The sequence below is a fragment of the Hypomesus transpacificus genome, chromosome 23, assembly GCF_021917145.1.
Source record: "Hypomesus transpacificus isolate Combined female chromosome 23, fHypTra1, whole genome shotgun sequence".
In the NCBI taxonomy this organism is placed as follows: Eukaryota; Metazoa; Chordata; class Actinopteri; order Osmeriformes; family Osmeridae; genus Hypomesus; species Hypomesus transpacificus.
In genome coordinates this window covers 12,372,820-12,393,416 of record NC_061082.1, presented here as the reverse complement: position 1 = coordinate 12,393,416, position 20,597 = coordinate 12,372,820, and the positions used below count along the sequence as shown (strand labels likewise).

Sequence of the window (20,597 nt, the reverse complement as noted above, 5' to 3'; positions counted from 1 at the left end):
AAATGAACCTAATAATCGTAAAACAAATATTTTTCAAAGGTTTTATCAATGCTTAACAATGAATTGTTGATTTGTTATAAAGGAAAGATGCATTAACTGTTAACTAATCAGTTGCAAATGCTTTTAAGTGTTCAGTTATTATAAAGTGTTACTGTCGTCCCTGTTCTATTTCAAAGTCCCTTTAGTTAACCCTCGATCCGAGGCTAAAGCCACCCTAGTAGTAGGAAGCAGGGCTGTGCAAGCATGAAGAACAGAGGTGGGTGTATGGGAGAGAGCAGCAAGGTTTGAGAGAGCACACTCACCCTGTTCCCCTGTCTGACAGCAGCCCCCCCCCCCGTCTTAGAGGGCGGCCCCCGCTCCAAACGGAGAGAAGTTCAGATGGCTTCTCTGGAGTAGGAGAGGAGAGAGGGATGTGCATGAATATATATATACATGTATATACACACAGATATAAAGATACATTATTAACCTTTTAGCATTGAGACGAGAAACTGGGAGATACAGATATAGAAAGGGGGGGAGAGAGAGCGAGAGAGAGAGATAGAGATAGACAGAGAAAGAGAGAGAGAGAGCGAGAGAGAGAGATAGATAGAGAAAGAGAGAAAGAGAGAGAGAGAGAGAGAGAGAGAGAGAGAAAGAGAGAGAGAGAGAGAGAGAGAGAGAGAGAGAGAGAGAGAGAGAGAGAGAGAGAGAGAGAGAGAAAGAGAGCAAGGGAAGCATCAGATGTTCTCAGAGAGAGAGAAAGAAAGAAAGACCGAATACAGAGAATTGCCACATTACAGCCCACAGGGAATAAATACATTTCAGAAGAGGACACTCTTGTGAGCTTGTTTTAAAGGTCCCTCTGTGGTCCCGTAATAACAGACTGTTCAATGAATGTCATGCCATGGGTTCTGTCACACGCCGCTGAGAAACTTCCGGGGCCTCCTCAGTATCGTTCAGTTTGAAAGCAGTATGCCGAGGGAGGACATTGAGAGTGAGAAGAACAGTGTGTGAGAGGGAGCAGAAGACCAGGGGTTAAGAGATACTTAGAATGGACTTCAAAACAGCTAAAAGCCCTAAGTGTCACGAGATGTTCTTACTTCAGTAAGAATGCGCTGTACTAGCTGAGGCATAAATCTTTTACACACACACACACACACACAAACACACACACACACACGCACACTTGCACAAACCTATTTTCTGGTGTCTCTGCCACTTTACACCCTGCTCTCCATTACAAAGGAGTAGAAGGGCATCTCCTAAGCATTGCAGGAATGATCGGTGCGTGCGTGCGAGTGTGTGTGTACAGTAAGTGTTTATGGGATTGTGTGTGCGTGTGGGAGCCTGTCGGTAATGGAACAAGGAGACAGTTCTACTCCATTAACCCACCCTGGGAGCAGGAACGTTGTGTGCCTACCTTCTCTCTTCCACTAATCTCCTGAGAATACCGTGCCCTATGGCGTCCGGACAGAAACCGGATCGTACCGTTCCGACTTCTCCCCTCACCTCACCTCCCCGAGACGTCTGATCAATGATTCAACAGACTGGGTCTCCTGCATGCACCTGGGGGCCAAACCAGAGCAGAGCAGCAGCAGCAGGGATGCTGCCTGCACCACCGTGTGACCACTGACCTCCCCGACATACAGAGATTTTCTCTTCTGAGCTGGCAGATGTGACCTTTGTGTGTGTGTGTGTGTATGTGTGTGTGTGAGGGAGGGATGGATGGATGGAGAGACATAGAGAGAGGGGGGGAGATGGAGAAACAGTGAGAGAGAGAGAGAGAGAGAGAGAGAGAGAGAGAGAGAGAGAGAGAGAGAGAGTAAGAAAAAGAGAGGCAGAAAAAGACAGGAGAGAGGGAAAGAGAGAAAGAGTGAGAGGAGATGGAGAAACAGTGAGAGAGAGAGAGAGAGAGAGAGAGAGAGAGAGTAAGAAAAAGAGAGGCAGAAAAAGACAGGAGAGAGGGAAAGAGAGAAAGAGTGAGAGAGTGATGAGTGAGAGAGAAGAGAGAAATGCAGAGACGGAAAAAGAGGGCATGTGGTCAGGCCAGTGTATCAGGAAAAGAAAGTTGTTGCTGCCCGTCTCATGTTACAGACCACAGCTACCTCTGCTCTGATTGGCTACTCTCTCAGTAGCAGGGATTGTGCCCCATAAAATATTTCTCAACCTGCTTAGAAAAGTTAAAGCTGCAGTAGGTAACATTTTAAACTTGATTCAAATATGAGAAACAGTGCCCCCAATTCTTTCCTCAGTATCCTCAATTTCCTCCATCTTGAATTTGATTGAAAGTGGTTTCACAAAATAAGCCAAGGAGGAAAGGAACAGGTTTTCTAGCACATGGCTGGAAAGTAGCAACATGCTCCAATGTTTTTTATTTATTGACACAGCACTGAGCTGTCTGTGTTTTGAAACAACTCTTAGAAGACCTCATTATTGAACACAACATCTTTATGGGGACAAATAATTTCTCTTTCATAGAAAAAATCGTACCTATTGCTTAGCTTTGTGTGTTTCTGTGTGTGTGTTTAGAAACAGATCACTTTACGATTTCCATTTGATAACAATGCTTTTGATTCATCTCCTGTAGGGAGTGTGTGTTTATGTGTTTATATGAGGGCAAAGAACATCTCCACGTACATGTAACCATACACTTTAATGGGCGACGGAACCTGGGAAAGCTTGTGTATTAACAGCCAACCATTATATTAGGTTCAGGCCACCTGAAAAACAACAAAACTTCAACCAATGGTACATGTCTTATAAACATCCCGTGTGCTTGTCTGTGTGTGTGTGTGTGTGTGTGTGTGAGAAGAGAGAGCACGGCAAACAAGCTGGCAGTGTTTCTTATCCACGAACGGAAGGCAGTGCTGGAATGCCAACATTGAGGCTCTTGTAAACAGTATCTGCACCTGGTTCACTCAGACACACACATGCATACACACATACACCTGACGGTAAATTAGGCATTGAGATGAAGAGTACATGTTACACAATATGCTGGGAGAGGTCATTTGGGTACAGGAAGGAGCAGAAACTCAAAACCCAGGACAAAGTATATGTGTGTGTTTGCATGGGGCCTTGTTATCCTGTGTTGTGGGGACCAGAAGTCTTTTATCACCCTCAAGGATGATACAACTAGGACAACTTGGGAGGAGATTAACTTGTCTCTCACAATTTCAAGTGCTACTTTTAAGGTATGGTTTAGAGTTAGCGTAGTGTTAGAATTAGTTAGGAGCTAGGTTAAGTTCATGTTTGGGTTCAAGTTTGGCTTTTGGGTTCAGGTAGTGGTTAAGGTTAGGGTTAAGATTGGGGTTAGGGGTTGAGAAAAACAGGATGGTGAGCATACCTGTCAACATTTGAGTACCAAAATCCGGGAGACTTCAGAACGGGGGGGGGGGGGGGGATACCAGAGGCAGGCTAAATACACACAAATATGTGATTATTCATATAACGCGGTTTGGGCCATAAAAATGACGGGAGTTTCACGAGAGAAATAACTAAACGGGAGGGCGGCGGGAGACGGGTGTAAACTACGGGACACTCCCGGGGGAAACTGTAAGTGTTGACAGGTATGATGGTGGGCGGAACTGAATGTTCAGTCCCCACAAGAAGCCACACGAACATAACTGTCTGTGGGTGTGTGTGTTTGTGTGTGTTTACCTGAGTGTGGTGGCTGTCCATGTGCCTGTGCAGAGAGGAGGAGCTGGAGGACATGGACTTGGAGTGACCCTCATCTTCCAAACACCCTGAACATGAAACACATACATGTCCCGTACATGAGATAGTATTAGTAATCACACGTGTGAGTGCACACGAGCAAAAACACACACTCCTGCAATCGTTTACACACATCTGTACACCCACACACACACACACACAAGTACCGTTAGAGAGTCTTTCTCCATGAGGGTTGCCATTCTCCATGGAGGCGGGGTTTGGGGAGTGGGGGGAGTGGTTATTGGCATTCTTGTCCTGTAGCTGAGGGGATGGGGATGTGGGGGCCGAGCCTGAGTCTTCTCTCCCAGGAAGGTTGATGTTTGAGTTGAACCCTGAGACACGAGGGGAGGGAAAGAGAGAGGGGGGCGGAGTGAAAGAGAGACAGAGAGAGTCATGAGGTCGTTTGTTATATCCTAATTAGGCTGCCACCCCACACTATTCCTCTAGATAAGGCATGAAAAGAAAGTAAAAAAGCATTTTTTGCTCCATCAAACTAAAAAGTGTAATTCTTCCCGTCTGTTTTGCAATGAGATACAAACTTAAATAGAAACAATAAAAGCAGAATATGTTACGTATTGATACTGATGTGACTGCTGGTCATTGGAAAACATTGTGGGAGGGGCCAACACTGTGTATCCAGTGCTGTTTCGGAAAGTGATGTCATGGACTACGTATCTCAGACAGTGACCCCGAACGACCTGGACCAACCCCTCTCCCAGTGGTGTCTGTGTGTGTGTGTGTCTGTGGGGTGGAAATGTGTGTGCTGATCCGGAATGTGTGACTTCTGACCACGAGACTCCTATGTATAGCCTAACCACTAGCGTGCTTCCACATAACAAAGTGTGTGCGTGTGTCTGCGTGTGTGTAAGAAAGTTAACAAATCAGGGCGTGCGGATGACGCATTCGATCCCAACACGCTCATGCATGTGGGTGGGTGTGTGTGTGTTTCCAAAAAACAAGTGAGATACGGTGGTAAATCGATGTGATCGGGCGGTTCGGGGCTACGGTTGTCTCCAGGCGGAAGGATTGGGAATGCCCCGTTACCGCTAGGCCCTTTCCCTGCTGCGTCAGTGACATTCCCAAATCTCCCCAGAGGAGGAAGTAGAGGGAGGGACAGCTGCTCTTCACAGGGATATCTGGGATAGCACCCCTAACCCCCGACCTCCCAGCAGCCTCAGGTGTCACCCTCAGGCCGGCCAGAACGGAAGCCGAAGGGCCCGTTAAGCCCCCTGGCATCTCCCCCCCCCTGCTCAGATCAGACGCCCCCTCCCGCCACTGCCCCTCTTCCCCCAGAATAACCGCAGGGGGTCGTGACCCCCCTCTCCCCCCCCCACCCCCCCACCCCCCCCCCGTTCTTGCACGCAGACAAGTTTCCATGATGCCAGCAGTCGCACCGATCAGGTTGTTGGGGTACTGACAAGTTGGACACATCCGCGAGTGTGTGTGTGTGCGCGTGTATGTGTGTGTTTTCATCACGTGTGCCAGAGAACCGATGTCATTGTTAGTTTTTAGTGCCCTCCGCTCCTCCGAGGATAGATTGTATTGTGGCTGTACTGGTTCTGTAGCTGGGCATGATTACGAACTGTTACTATGACGATGCGTGCAGTGGCCGACATGCTTTTAACAATTTATTACTTTCGAAGGATGTGATGATCTGAAGCTACGAAACTCAGATATACCACACCAATTCAAATATGGATATGATTCTTTTCCCGAATCTGTATGCTTAGAGACCCTTGTCACCTTGTCAACAACGTATGTGATAAATTCTGCTGCCCTCCTTCTACAAAGGTTAGCCTCTACATCATGGTCCCAGCTAGCTGTGTGGCAGCCTTACACTGGTGAACACACATAGCTACATCATGCCCAGCACTACATAAAGAGGCTTGCAAGGCTGAGCTAGCTCGTTAGCATGCCAGCATGTAGCTATATGGGGTCTAAAGGCCAGTACACAGGAGAACATAATAGATGGCTTGGAAAAAGTGGGACACACACACACATTCACAAACACTGGGCCCAATCTTGCTGAAGCACAATTGGTCAATATGTAACAAAGTGTACCCTAATGCTCAGGGCATATATTCCACAGATACCAAAACAATTTTTCAAAAGAAGAGGTAATCAGCAAAATGTGCCCTAAAACATGCTATTACGGATACATAATGATCTTTTAGGTGCCTTATCCTTTATGCTGCTGTAGCTGTAAGAGAACACACACACACATACATGCACACACACACATAGATGAATCTACACGCCCCCACCCCTTAGAGGTAATCACCAAAAGCCCAATAAATCATCAGACATGAACATGGTTGATACCTTGATTGGGACTGTGTGAATGATTACATGAAAGTGGAGGTCATTTGCTACACCCCAACCACCCAAATTCCAACAAGGAACACACACACACACGCATGCACAGCAGAAGGATTCCCCCACAGGATGGGGCGTTGGCCAGGTGTGGTTAGGTTCAACCCATCGTAAATCCCTGTAGAAGACCACACTCTCTAATGCAATCGTAATTATAACAAACAAAGGCTACCCGAGGGGGGAGGGAGAGATAGAGACAGACAGAGCTGAATTCCTGGGCGTATGCGTCAGCATGTATGCGTGCATGAGTCGGCGTGCGGGAAATACCGTCACGCGAGGGCGCGCGGGTCTCACCTCCGTCCCTCATCTTGCGTCCAGGCGTGGACTTCTTGAGCAGGCTCCTCCCGGAGTTGAACAGAGTGTTGAGCTCGTCCAGGGGGCTGGTCAGGGATCTCCCATTGGCTGGGTTGAAGAGGAGGGGAGAAGAGGAACAGGAGTGGGCCCGCCGGGGCTCGGGTCGGCTCGACTTCACCGGCGAATAGGGAGGGGGCTTCCCCAGCGGGTGGGAGGAGGAGGAGGAGTAGGGTTTGGAGGAGGAGGGCTTTGACGAGTCCGACCCGCCTGTGACGGATGCCGCCCGGGTCAGAGACAGTAAGTTGACCTCGGGGGGGAAGGGGAAGTGGGAGGGGGGTCTGTAGGGGGGAGGGAGGGCGCTGGGGGGAGGCGGGGTGAGAGGCGGGGTGGACTTGTCCGGCATGAGGATGGAGAGGCTCGGGGAGGAGTCGGCTCTCTGGCGCGAGTACTGGGGAGAGATGGGGGAGTCGGGCCCCCCGCCGGGGTAGTTCAGGTTGGTTTCGAACACCGGCAGTTTCTTCACCTCCAGGGGGGTGAGGGGGGACTCATCCGACGCTGGGGAGCAGGTCACTGGGGAAGGGGGGAACACCAGGAGGGGGGGGGCGATGCGGGAGCAGGTTGGGGAAGGGGGCGGGGATGTCACACCCTCCCTCTCTCCACTGGGCGGGTTTCGAGAGCCCCGCCCCAGCGTTCAGGACGAGGGGGATATCCACGGCAGCAGTCACCCCAACCACGACCCGCTTACATTCCCTGCTCGGATTGGTCGACATCCCCATCAACGCCCCCAGTCCGAGCGCCTCCAGCTTGCTCGCCATGCTCGCGGTGCCCACGGGAAGTGCCCCGTCCTCGGGCAGGAAGTACTTCATCTCCTCGTAGACGGCCTCCGCGTCCGGCGGGCTGTTGGGAGGTTCCGACGGGTCCTGCAGGCTGGAGGGCGGGCGAGGGTGCCGAGGGTGGGCCCCCACCATCTCTATGTACACGTCCTCCTCGTCGTCCTGGCCGTGGCCCAGCGCCGCCCCCCGCGGGCCGTCCATGGAGGCGGCGCGCTGCATCGACGCCCCCAGCCCTCCCACGCGGGACAGCAGGGCCAGTTTGACGTCGGCCGGGCGGAGCTGCAGGTGAAGGGAGACGGCGTTGATCTCCTCGTAGGAGCCGCTCAACTTGGTGTTGGGGCTGCGCTTGGGCTTGGGCGGCGGGACCTTGCGCATGGTGGTGTAGTCGTCGCTGTGGGGGCGGGGCTTGGAGAGGGCTGAGGAAAGGGAGAGGACAGCCATTTGAGGCAGACAGAAAAAGAGTGCTGAAGACTATACTACCGTAGCACTGACACCAAGTCTATTCTACCGTAGCACTGCACCAAGTCTATACTACCGTAGCACTGACACCAAGTCTATACTACCGTAGAACTGACACCAAGTCTATACTACTGCAGAACTGACACCAAGTCTATAGTACCGTAGAACTGACACCAAGTCTTTACAACCGTAGAACTGACACCAAGTCTATACTACCGTAGAACTGACATCAAAGTCTATACAACCGTAAAATTGAAAATATCTGAGTCTGTGTACATGGGGGTCTGAAAGGTTGGATTTGATATGTACCTGAGGGGTCTGTGGGAGACAGCTGATTTTTGGGGGGGCTGGCAGAAGGGGATGCGCAACCCTCAGGGGTAGGGCTCTCTCTAGGACCCAGGGTGAGCCCAGCGCTGACAGCCTCGTAGGACGCGCTCAGACGTGTGTTAGGATCCCTCTTAGGCTTCGGGGGAGGCTGTTTCCGTGGGGAGGACAAGGTTCCCCCCGTTCCCCCATCCTCAGTGGTATGACCCGCTTGTGCCAGAGCAGGCTTGATGGATGGGCTGGCACTGGGATATACCAAGCTTTCCATGGTCAGGGGGATAGGCACGGAGCTGGAACGGAAGTGGCGGATGGTCCGACTGCCCTCATTTGCTCTGGCAGTCTTCTCCGCAACTCTGGAGAGACAAAGAAGTGTGACCCAAATGGCAAAACACACACGACCACTACACAATTCCATGGTCTTCGACACATGACACTGAGGGCTTCATGTACGTACATTTGCAAACGTAACTTTATTAGCGCCATGGCCAACACGCAGAAACCGCACGCCGTGATACTTCGTATTTACGAAAACCTGCAGGTCATCGGGTAATCAGCGCCTTTCTCCGCCCACTATACCGTACATTGCGAGCATTTAAACGCGCCATTAAATGGGCCTCCTTCTCTCTTTCTATCATGGATCAGCCACCAAAGTCAAAACAGCGATGACTGTTCCTGATGCCAATATTTGTAATGTAATCTTTGATTTCTTCCAGTAACTGTAATATTGCATGGCTAGTGCACACTAAATAATTTTGTGTTCACTCAACTCAAAAAGTGTGATCCTAGTGGCAACAATCCTTTGGCCTATGTCTTCGTCTTGCTCGGGTTAGTGCTGACATTTCACCAGGAGGCATATGCGCATCCTGATTTATGGTGGAGAATTTTCACCGCAAAATAGAGGCACACTTTCACGGGCGGTTTCTGTACATACCGCGGAACACATAATTAGGTGCATTTTACACATCCTCTCCCACCTCTTTATGGGAAACTCCCACTTTCCCCTCGACCCTCCCGTGAATGCATATGCATGACACTAAAAAGCGCAATTTGGCATTTTCAGTTCCCGCGACAGGCAGTCTGCGCTTTTACCTCAGTGCGACATGTTTGCACATACCTCGCCATGCTTTTACGCGCACGTTCTAAAACAAATACACCAGAAGTGGACGCAAATGTACACGAGACCCTGAGACAAATATCATCCTCTCAAAAAGCTCCCAGCTATATGACGAGAGCCGTAACATTATCATCTCCATCAGAGCAACACCAGTGCCCATCGTCGGCCTGCTGACGACTCAGGGCGCCCACAACAGAGTCGGGGACAAAAAGCAACACAGAACAAGCTGCTCATTTTCTACTATCCGTATTGTTGAAGTCTAATCTGCATGTGCTAATTTGACAACATGCTAATGGCATACTGAGATCATCCGTAGCTTCTTATTCTTTCTTTTAATCTGGGGAAGCCATCAGTTGGCCCCTCAGGATGAAAGGGAATATAGTGGTTTGTGTGTGTGCTCTCTGTGTGTATACTGTATGTGTGTGTATTTCCCTTTCATCACATCTGTTGGACTCTCTCCCAATAACATCCCAGGCATCCTGACCACACACACCCGCAGAAACACAGAAGCCAGCAGGCGAACTGCTTTCCCATCCCCCCGTGACGATGACAGAATAAGCAAGTGCATACGACGCTAAGGACAGAGGAGGAGAGGGGAATAAAGAGGGAAAACTGGAGATTAGAAAAAGGGGATCCCCACCGTCCCCCCCTCCGTCCCCCCCTCTGTCCCCTTCACCTGTTCCCCTTTAGCATCTAGTGCCAGCACCAGATGTACTGTTACAGGCAGAAGGACACACAGAAGAGAGGCAGAAATTGTGTGTGTGTGTATGTGTGGGTAGGTAGGTTTGTGTGTGAATGAATGAATGAATGAATGAGTGTGTGTGTGTTGGTTGGTGCGCACGCCGGTCTCCTGCAGCAGACTGTAAGTAGTAGCAGACAAGAAAAGCATTGTTGTCGTCAAAACAAGCCAATCGCTCCCTTGTCTTCGGCGCGGTAGCATCTTGTGAAAGGACCACATTCATGTTCCAGAGTGTCCGGTTGTCTCCTTCTGTTCCTCCCTCCCTCTGTCTCCGAGCACCAGAGACCCACGCTGCCATAGCACGCTGCATACGAGCCACAGCTACAGGCTTGTATGCAGCGAGGTTAAGCAAAGTGGAGGTTGATTAACACCATAGGGAGGCTGTACTGCAGAGGCAGGGCATTGCACCACTAGCGCATGTTGATGGCTCAGCTCATTATCCAGCCATCAATCATGATGCGCTATTAAAGCCAGTGTCCCACATGGATTCAATGACACCATTAATCAGACATCACGGGCACCAAACGCACGCTAATGAGATGGGGGCGGTCCTTAACCTCTTGGCAGGCTCCTCCTCCTTGCCCACCGGCTCGGGCCTCTCCCCCGAGCGGTGGGCTGCTGCCCACACCGTTGCCGTGGCAGCGCAGGCGATCGCTCTCGCGGGAGATGTCGGAGGCATTCTGGATGACCAGGTGGTCGTAGGTTTGCAGGCCCAGGTCCTCTGCCCCCTGCAGGAACCGCTGGACACGACAGCCGTCCGTCTGGGAGAGCACGTGACTCACGCGCCGTCGGGTCAGCCAGCCTCGCACCACTAGAGAAAGAGAGAGAGAGAGAGAGAGAGAGAGAGAGAGAGAGAGAGAGAGAGAGAGAGAGAGAGAGAGAGAGAGAGAGAGAAAGAGAAAGAAAGAGAGGGAGAGAGAGAGAGAAAGAGAGAGAGAAAGAGAGAGAGAGAGAAATAAGGAGGGGATGGTTACACACATGTACTCAAGTGATGGAAGATGCAATGTGTCAAACCAAATAAGAGAGAGAGAGAGAGAGAGAGAGAGAGAGAGAGGGAGGGAGGGAGGGAGAGGGAGGGAGGGAGGGAGGGAGGGAGGGAGGGAGGGAGGGAGGGAGGGAGGGAGGGAGGGAGAGAGAGAGAGACTTTCACATATAAACACTCCTAGTTTTGTACACTTGCACACACTGGCACACAGGACAGAGTGTCAGACAGAGCTGGGGTACCTTTCTGACAGGTGACAATCTTCCTGTGAAGCTGGTGACAGCGGTCGTTGAGCTGGTCAGCCTGCCAGTACCTCAGGAACACTTTGCTGCTCCCCATCTGAGAAAGACAGTGAGAAAGACCAAAGACCAAAAGAGAGAAAGAGGATGCACTTTAGGCTTCTGTCAGACACCACTGATGGCCTTCCTTCGTCCTGTGACCTGTTGGTTGAGCTGAAAACCTCGGCTCTGCAGTCACTGTGCCTGAGTGCTACGTGGAAGACAGAAAGGGTGTGTAATAAGCAGGAGGGTGTGTGTGTGTTGTTGAGGGGGGGGGGGGGGGGGGGGGGGGGGAATCGGGGTGTATTTTGTTGTGCAGATGGCCTGCTGTTCCTACAGCGGGGTCATTGCGGGCGTTGGGGTTGGGGGGGGGGGGGTAGGGTCGTGAGGTTGTACGCTGCCGTGCAAGACAGGTGTTTAGACCGCTGGCTGACACTCTCCAATAGACGCACCATTCATTCTTCCGCGCAACAAAGAGTGCGGGGGCGGGTGGGGGGGCGGGGCGTGTGTGAGAAAGTGTCTGGCTGGCATTGTGATGGAGTGCGTGAGCGTGTGCGGGTGCCTGCGAGACGGGGGTCTTGTGACCTCTGGGGGTCACCAACTCTCAGACACAACAGCAGCAGAGCAGTCTGGGAGGCACAGCGGGGGGAGGGGGCCACCCTAGACTGTGTGTGTGTGTGTGTTTGTGTTTCAGGGTTAGTGGGGTGTGTTGTTATGAGACATGGTGATGACGGGCAGATGGGGCAGCATTAAATAAGGAGCCTATTGGAATTCAGACGTGGGAAATAGTTCCTCACATCTTTTGTGACTGAATTATATTGAGAATGGAGAGACAGACAGGAAGAGGGGAGAGAGGGGGAGAAAACAGGGGTGCAGAGAGAGGGCGAGACAGAGGGAGGAGAAACAGACTGAAAGCAAGAGATGGAAAGTGAATCTGAGCGACAGAGAGGAAGGGAGAGAGAAAAAAGAAAGAGAGAAAGAGAGAGAGAGAGAGTACGAGAGAGGCAGTGGAGGAACACACCTGCCAGCCCTGGAGTTTACACTGCTGTAGTATGTAGCAACATTTCTCCTCCGATGACAACTTCCTCTTGTCTGCCAGAGTGGTGTCCACCAGCTCTTTAAACCTAGAGACAGGAAACAGGAATCAGCCCACAGGAAGTACGCGAACCATCACACACAACGTAAACAAGAACACAAATCCTCTAGTAAAGTACAATAGACACTACTTCTGTATGCTATAGACAGACAGAATATCAACCCAGATGAGCTAACCCACTGATTTCAGTTACCAAGACAGGGAGAGACGCATATAAACAGAGACGCCATTTTTTTTAAGCAGCGTAAGAATGTTAGCATGCCACCACCTGTGCATTTGAAAGGCAAACCCGGTGATTATATCCTTTCATGCACCAGAGGGGTCAGAGGTTAACAGGGGTCTATGGGCAGGCCAGAACGACAACATCTGCTGCTATTGGTGTTGCCTGGGGCAACTGCTCACCGTGGGGGTGAGGGGCGGGGGCGGTGGGGGGGGGGGGTTGTTTTGAACTGGAGAGATGTGTTAGGGGGGCGGGAGGAGGGAGACAGAGAGGGTCAGTGTTGTGGTCAGGCAGGTTCGGAAAAACATCGGCCACATGAGCACACGGGAACAGGCACACGCACTGGTAGGACTCGTTAGAGGAGGGTCATCGTGTGGGCCTTCAGGAGGCTGCTTGCGACTGGTTATAACAACAAGGGAGGTGAAGAGATGGGGCAGGGTAAACCTGTTCCCGTGTGATGATGTCACAGAATACCCCAGTCCAATGAGCCGGGGCTCCTCACCAGATGGCTGGAGATATAAAACCACTCGTGTGCGTCATCCACCTCGTGTGTGTGTGTGTGTTTGTGCGCGCGACAAAGACTCTGAGTGTGTCTCTGAGAGAGTGTCTCGCCGAGAGTGCTTCGGAGGGGTTGGAAGCGGTTTGAAGGGGTCCTATCCAGATATCCCTGTGAGAGAGGTGCCTTTCGATTCAGCACAGGGCCCCTTCCGGCTTGATGCCTTGGCCCATGCAGAACGGACGGGTTTCTCTAGGGGCCATAAAAGCCAAAGGCACTCTGTAAACCCCTGACCTTCTCTGTGTGGATATGAAAACCATGGATAGAAACAGACTTTACAAGACCCAAGGGGCTACTATCACACCGGAGAGACTAGGGGTGTCTACAGTGATAAGAGCTTCAACTGGGGCTTAGGGGAAGGTGGGGTGGAGTGGTGTGCTGGTCTCTCTGTGACCGGCACATAAGTGCCCACCCTGATCCCCCCCTCATCTTCAAGCATGTAAAGATGATTTGTCAGGACGCTACGTCAGCCTGTGGGAGCCAGGATCGTGGCTATCGTCTCATCACCCGAACCATAGCTATGGGGAACTGCTGAAGGGATAAGCAGGCTTGAGGAAGGAGGAAAGCGGGGGCTAACTGAGGGATGGACGCTTCTCCAACTAAGCTGCACCTAAATAAGCTAAGATGTCTGTCAGGGTTTTCTGGTGAGACAAACGCAGTCCTAATGCCATGCCTGGATATGGTGGAGAACCAACACAGTAGGAATATGAGGTTGGGTCATTCAAGCAAGAGAGCGTTTATCCACCATCTTCGCCTGGTGCCTTCGTGTCGATAAGCATGATCCATGAAGATGTATGCTTGTTTGTGGACTCATGCATGTCGCAGCACCGGAGAGGAGAAATAAGAAGAGGTCGAAAGAGAGGTGCGGGGGGGGGCGGGAGAGGGAGAGTAGAGGAATTGAGTGGGAGAGAGAGGAAAGGGAGAGGAACAGAGCGAGGAGAGGAGGAGAGCCAGATAAGGAACAGAGAGCAGGGTTCTACTGGGTTCCACCAGAGGGTTTACAGAGACCAAGGTTCAAGTGGTCTACTCTGACCTTATGCACCACTGGAGAATAAACCTGGTCACAAAACAACAACTGTATCATAAAAGACAAATAAAAGCAACTATAAAATAGATTTGCTCGTAAATCATCTGAACCAGCCTACTCGATAAGATTGGCCTCGGGCGTCACCATGACTTAGTGTAGGGCCCTGCATAGTGTGTCTGTGTGTAAGTGTATGTGTGTGTGTGTGTGTGTTTGTGTGAGCTCTTGATCAGGGATTGATTTATTAGGCTGTCATCTTGATTAGTCAAGGACAGGGGTCTTTTCGAAAGAGAGAGAAGGAGATAAAGCGTCTGAGAGAGAGACAGAGAGAGAGAGACAGAGAGAGAGAGTTAGCAAAGAAGTCAGAGATAATGGCAGAAAAAGGGCCAGAGAGACAGAAAGCGAGGAGGAGAGGGATAGAACCGGAGCTCTCTGTGAACGGCGCCTCGTGCCCCCGCCCCCACACTCCATTCCTCCATCCATCTCTGCATTCATTCACCGCGGCCCAGTGGCCCAGTGTGCGCGTGCGCCTGTGCATGCGTGTGTGCGTGTGCGCCTGTGTGTATGCAGAGAGGCATGAATGGCCAACAGGTGTGTGTGAATGGGGCCTTTGTGTCTGGCAGGCTCCTCTCTTTAAGTCTTTAAGTAAACATAGCCTTGACTCAGAAACCGAAGAGCCGCACATGGGTAATGACTATAGGCATACTGAGAGGCCGGCCCACACGCCGACGCCGATGCCCATTCAAACGTACCTAAGAGACGCATCTACACACACGACAGGCAGGTGTGGTGTGCAGACGCACGGTGATGTTCCTCGAAGTACCACGCGTCTGTATCTGTATCGTGTGTCAATAGGCTGTTTGGCAGCGCAACATATACACTACTGACGTCTGCGCTGCGACACGCGAACACAAGTGCACCGCGCACCACACACACACCCACACACGGTTGTTGTTGACAGTTTTCTCTCTGTTGAGCGGTCCATCTTTGTGATGCAAACCTGACAAGCCATCGTACCCACGTCCTGCCAAACACCCAACCGCCTCTACACACACACACACACACCCTACCGACACACACACGCACCCTGCTGACACACACACATCTCAAAACCGTTTTTTTTTTCTCCCATTACAGCTCCAACAATAAGGAACAGAGCACATCCATCAAAAAATACAATAGAGCTGTCCAGGCATACACACTGCTCGTGTCCCCTCAGTCGGTCAGGCAGCTGTTTGACCACTGTTCACACGCTACCTCTAAATCTCCTCCCCGGGGTAGGTAGGGTTGAACAGCAGACAACGCGACTGTCAACGATTGCACCCACAGTTTCAAGCGAGTCATTTAGCGTATACCTTCATGATCCGTCAGTAGACACATATCACCTAAACGGAAAGCCAGGTCAATATTTCCCTCATAAGTTATCCCTGTGTGTGTGTGTGTGTGTGAGGGTGTGTAGGTGTGTGTGTGTGAGTGTGCCCTGGCAGGACCTCCGACAGCACTCTGGTGTTTACTCCGAGGTAGTGGAAACTTTTGGGAAGTCATGTGGTCAGTAGTGTCCTCTCTCATTATCTGTCAGGAAGGTCCTTTGTAATCCCCCCCATCCGCCAGCAGAGAGAGGTGGATGGAGGGAGGGGATGGAAAGAGAGAGAGAGACAAAGAGCAACAATCTCCTTTTCTGGCCTACCCAAAGACTCTCCGAATGAGAATCAGAGGGAGAGAGAGAGAGAGAGAGAGAGAGAGAGAGAGAGAGAGAGAGAGAGAGAGAGAGAGAGAGAGAGAGAGAAGCATTAGATGTTCTCTCTCTAAGAGAAAAACATGTCCATCTAAGAAATAAAGGCTGAGAGACGGATAGAAAAGAAGACGAAGGGAAGGGACAAGCTGTACAGGACGAAAAGTCTGTAATGAAGCTGTTTAGCAGGTGACACAAAGAACCTCCAACACGGCAGAAAAGATGCTCTGACACTTCCAAGAAGCGTGTCCGTGTGTACGTGTGTGTGTCAGTGTGTGCCAAGCTGAGGTGTGAAAGTGTGTATTGCCGAGCTCAAAGAAGTCCGCAGCAGTCGTCTCGCTCTTTAAGCCCCTATCGAGCTACTCCACTTTGTGCCCACAACTGAAAGGGTCACGGTGACCTGTCAGTTTTGGCAATCTGTGTGTGTTCGTGTGTGCATGTGTTTGTGCATGTGAGCACCACCTCTGCCGCATTTAGATGTGGCAAAGAGTCATCCGAAGTTACTTTTTGCTTCCAGGATTGTGCGTTTAGTTTAGGTCACACTGACCTGACAGGAGATATGTGTGTGTAAGGGAGAGAGAGAGAGAGAGAGAGAGAGAGAGAGAGAGAGAGAGAGAGAGAGAGAGAGGAGAGAGAGAGAGAGAGAGAGAGAGAGAGAGAGAGAGAGAGAGAGAGAGAAAGAGAGAGAGAGATGAAAAGATAAAGAGACGACGAGATCGAGAGACAGAGGGAAAAAAAAGGGGGAGAGAGAGAGAGAACTTAGAGCCTAAAAGCTCCATTAGCAGTAAGAGTGTGTACAGCAGGAGGTGTGTGGCTCCTGTAGGGCACAACCACGAGTAGGTTACTACACCTACTGTCGAAGGGGCGGGTGGAACAGGAACCACAGGTCTAGAGTCACGGACTAGATGAGCGTACTTCGGTACTAGGCCTCGTCTACTCGTATACCAACCTGCTGAGGAAGCTGTTGAAGGGCAGGCGGACCGAGTATCCATAGCGAATCATGCGGACCATCTCCAGCACTCCGACGTACTGCAACTGGCTGGACACGTGGACGCTGTCGAAGGCGTCGGCCGCGCCACCGCCGTTGGGACGCACGCACTCCACAAAGTGAGGCGTGCACGCCTGCAGCTTGCCCACCAGCTCAGAGAGGGAGTTCTGAGAGGAGGGAGCAGAGGGGAGGAGACGGGGGGGTTCATTTGGTATCTCCGTTCCATGTGATTGAATGTGTCTGCCCCTAGGGTCTTCTTCTATCATGTGCAGGTGTTGGTGTGGCCCTTAGCACCGGGTGCCTCTGGGATGTGGTGTCTTTAGGCTCTATGAGGCACTACGGAATGAGAATCCCTTATAGTCGTACCGTGTGTGTGTCTCTGTGTGTTGGGGGGGTGGGGGGGGGGGGGGGGGGGCAAGTGTGAGGTCATGTTGTGAGTGTGTGTGTGTGACGAAGTTGTCTGATGAGTTAGGGTGTGTTGCCCCTGTTGGGACCAGAATTACAAAGAGCCCTTTGCCTTGTCGAGGGTGTGTGGGGGTAACCTTGCTTCTTGTGCCCAGCCAATTGGCACTGGGCTGGTCGCATGCACGCACGCACACACAGAATGGACGTGCGCACGTTTCTTACCACTCCTTAAAGACGTCATTCCCTGTTCAGCATGTGTGCAAGAGTGTGTCTGAGAAGCGGACTGTGTAGCCGTGACGTCAACTACTTACTTACTGTATCCATGTGTACACAGACACACGCGTGCGCGTGTTCACACTCACACAGGCTGTTGTTCATTGTTCATTCATTCATCTCCACTGGGTTTTATGCATGGCTCGGTACGGCATCATTCTTTGGCCCACTCTTTCCCTCCCACTCTCTCACTCCTTCTCTTCTTCTCCCTCTCCCTCACTCTCATTCCTTCCTTCCCTCCCTCTCTCCCTCTCCCTATTTCTCTCGCTCTCTCTCTCATTCTCTCAGCCCCCCTCTCTCTGTCTCCCTCTACCTCGAACCCCCTCCCTCCCCTTTTCCTTCTCCTTCTCCCTTTCCTCTTCCCGCCCTCTCCCCCCTCCTCTTCACGCTCCCCCTCTCTTTCAGTGGGAGTCCGGAGACTCTCGGTCCCACAGCACTGCTCTGCACCACACTGCCATCATTCTAACCGCAGCTCAGACGAAGGCAGCACCAAAGCTATGTCACAAGCAAAGCCCACAGGGGCCTGTGGTGACCCGCCAGGGCCCGCGGTTCCGGTCGGGTTCAGCTCCGACAGCCACAACGCATTCCTCGTGAATGGCGTTGGTTATCTGTGTCTTCTCCGGCGGGTGAGAACAGTGCATGTCGAGGTCTGGGCGAGGAGAAGGCAATAGGAGCGTGAATAAGGGTCTGTGTTTAGCTTCGATGTACGGGTGGGGCCGAGGTTTTGACCGTGTCTTGTGAAAGGAAGTGTGGTCCCACTCGTGGTTGCGATTATGGTCTGGTCCGCTCACCCTCAGCTGGACGGCGACCATAATGGGACCGCACCTCTCCAGCCTCTGGAGGAAGGAGGCTGCTCCCTTCTTCTTCAACATCTAAGAGGAGACAAAGAGAGAGAGCGGCATTAAATAAGAGAGAGAACAATACATAATGTATACAAAATAAAGAGAGGGGAGTCGAATGAGGTGAAATGTAGAAAAAGCTAAGCTACGCTGTTAGTCCGAAGGTAAACGGTAATGCATCTTGTTGACCCAAATCTGTTTAGATCATCCCGGATCATCCTTTAACGAGATACGGAGATATATGTATTTTATCTGCTAATATACACTCTGCTAACCCCTCCCCCCCTTGCAGTCTTCCAGCAACATATTATAGTGTTGGTACATGTCCTGTTCATCCCGGGGGTGGGGTCTTATGTTAACCACTGCTCCTTTCTTAATGAGCAGAGTCAGGGGTCTACGGTCTGAGAAGACATCCCAAAGGACAGTACATTATAGACACACACTCATCCACACATTCATGCATACGCACACTCATACATGTGCTCATGCAAAAGAAATACTCAATGCACAACTAGTCAGCATGCAGTGACCTGGATAGAGAAAACAGGTCACATGTGTGTGTGTGGGATGAAGCTTAGGAGTAGAGGGTTGTAGTATTCTCTTAGAATGTTCAAATGTAACTACTCTTTTATAACATATTGTGTATGTTAGTGTATGTGTGCGTCATATGTGTGAGTGTGTGTGTGTGTGTTTCTATCAGGTCAGGACAAACAAGCCTATTCTCAGAGGGTTATATTTAGCCCTGTGGTGGGAAGCAATCTGAATGAGCCTGTGGTTTTTCCAGATATTCTCTGTTCTGCTTTTCCATCGATCCACAGCCACAGCTGCCTGCTTTCCGACCGGAACACCTTGCTTTCGCCTGACCGCGTCACATACACGCACATGGCCCAGCCCTCCCTCCCTATTGGTCGATCCCCCATGTAGGCCCCACCAATCAGAGGTGGGGCTGGTTGATTCAGGCTGTACTGAAGCTGGAGGGAAACAACCCTCATTTAAACACTTAAAGATGTTTGTCGTCCCTCTATATTCACACACATACACCCACAACCACACACACAAACATGCACAAACAAACTGCTAGCCGACAGGTCAGAATGACCCTTTCAGGTTATGGGCACAAAGTGGACCAGCTCAACATGAGCATTAGGGAGAGAGAATGCTTGTGTGCACCTTGGAAAGGTCCTGGCATCTCCGGGAAGGTCGAGCAGTGATGGAGGAGGAGGAGGAGGAGGAGCAGAAGGAGGAGGAGGGACAGGTCATTTTGCGTAGGAGCAGGGCAGCTTTGGACCCCCTCAGACCTGGTCTGGACTGGGACGGGACCAGGGAACCGGTCTGGGTCAGTTTGGACCGGAACAGCTGCTGCAGCAGCACACTCTCACTGGCTGTGGAGGGGGAACCGGAGAGAAGAGTGGAGGGAGAGGAGAACGAGGAGGGAGGAAAGAGGACTTAGAACGTGTGTAAACAATCAGCGTAGGGGAATTGGCAGAGCAGAGGACAACATGTGGATCTGCTCTCGAGCACAATGGGTTCTTTCAAACCTGCGTGTGTGTGTGTGTATGTGCCTGCGTGCGTGTGTATTCGATACCTACACTTCATAACAAGCAGGAGGTTTTGAGGGAGGGAGTCTTTGTTCTTTGTCAATGACCCTGTGAGGTCATATGTCATCTATCAATCAGAAAAGAGACATGTTAAATTATCCGTTCAATGGAAAAGCGCGTGCGCGCGTGTGTGTGTTGTTGTGCATCGACAGGCCGCTCCTACCTGGCCTGCATAGTGGCTGACGGTGAAGGCGGGACCCTGGTCTTTGGGCGGGGGATTTCCGTTGCCGTCCTTGGTCGTCAGGGAGATGCCGTGTGTCTGTGTGGAGTCCAGGTGTGTCTGCAGCCTCTTGTAGAGGGTGTACTCAGCAGGCCGCAGAGCCTGGCTCTCCTCGTCCAACACACACAGCAGACCCTGGGGCCTCTGAACAGACACACAAACACGGAAAGACAGACTGAGTGAGCCGTGTAAAGTCCCTTTGGGTACAGTATCATGACATTTGGCATGGCCAAAGAGCAGCATGCGTAAACATAGAAACTGTGTGTGCAGTGTTATCGTCTGAATGTGTGTGTGTGTGTGGTGGGGGTCAATCTGAAACGGTACCTGGAAGAAAAAGTCGAGAACAGCTGGCTGGTTGCCGGGCGACCACAGCGTCTCCATGGCGACACCCTCCTGCAGACACTCAGCCTGTTCCTGCTGGAACAGCACCTCGGAGACATACTGTCTTAGACGCTCACTGGTCATGTTCACACACAGCTGGAAAACACATACACACACACAAAACTGCTTTTCAGAAACATACTGTCTGTTACAGTTAATGGTCATGTTCT

The 20,597-nt window shown here is 51.3% G+C and overlaps 1 protein-coding gene across 1 annotated transcript in view; it reads right to left on the bottom strand.

The window, feature by feature from the left end:
* Positions 1 to 20,597, bottom strand: part of myo16 (myosin XVI) — a 74,683-nt gene that overhangs the window by 8,181 nt on the left and 45,905 nt on the right. Inside the window, 16 exon segments of the mRNA XM_047047675.1 lie at positions 303 to 387; positions 3,643 to 3,728; positions 3,867 to 4,031; positions 6,367 to 6,967; positions 6,969 to 7,615; positions 7,968 to 8,335; positions 10,393 to 10,439; positions 10,441 to 10,646; positions 11,060 to 11,156; positions 12,117 to 12,219; positions 16,673 to 16,878; positions 18,181 to 18,261; positions 19,399 to 19,610; positions 19,818 to 19,893; positions 19,990 to 20,190; positions 20,371 to 20,523. Coding sequence (XP_046903631.1) covers positions 340 to 387; positions 3,643 to 3,728; positions 3,867 to 4,031; positions 6,367 to 6,967; positions 6,969 to 7,615; positions 7,968 to 8,335; positions 10,393 to 10,439; positions 10,441 to 10,646; positions 11,060 to 11,156; positions 12,117 to 12,219; positions 16,673 to 16,878; positions 18,181 to 18,261; positions 19,399 to 19,610; positions 19,818 to 19,893; positions 19,990 to 20,190; positions 20,371 to 20,523 — 3,297 coding nt within the window. The 3' untranslated portion in view covers positions 303 to 339.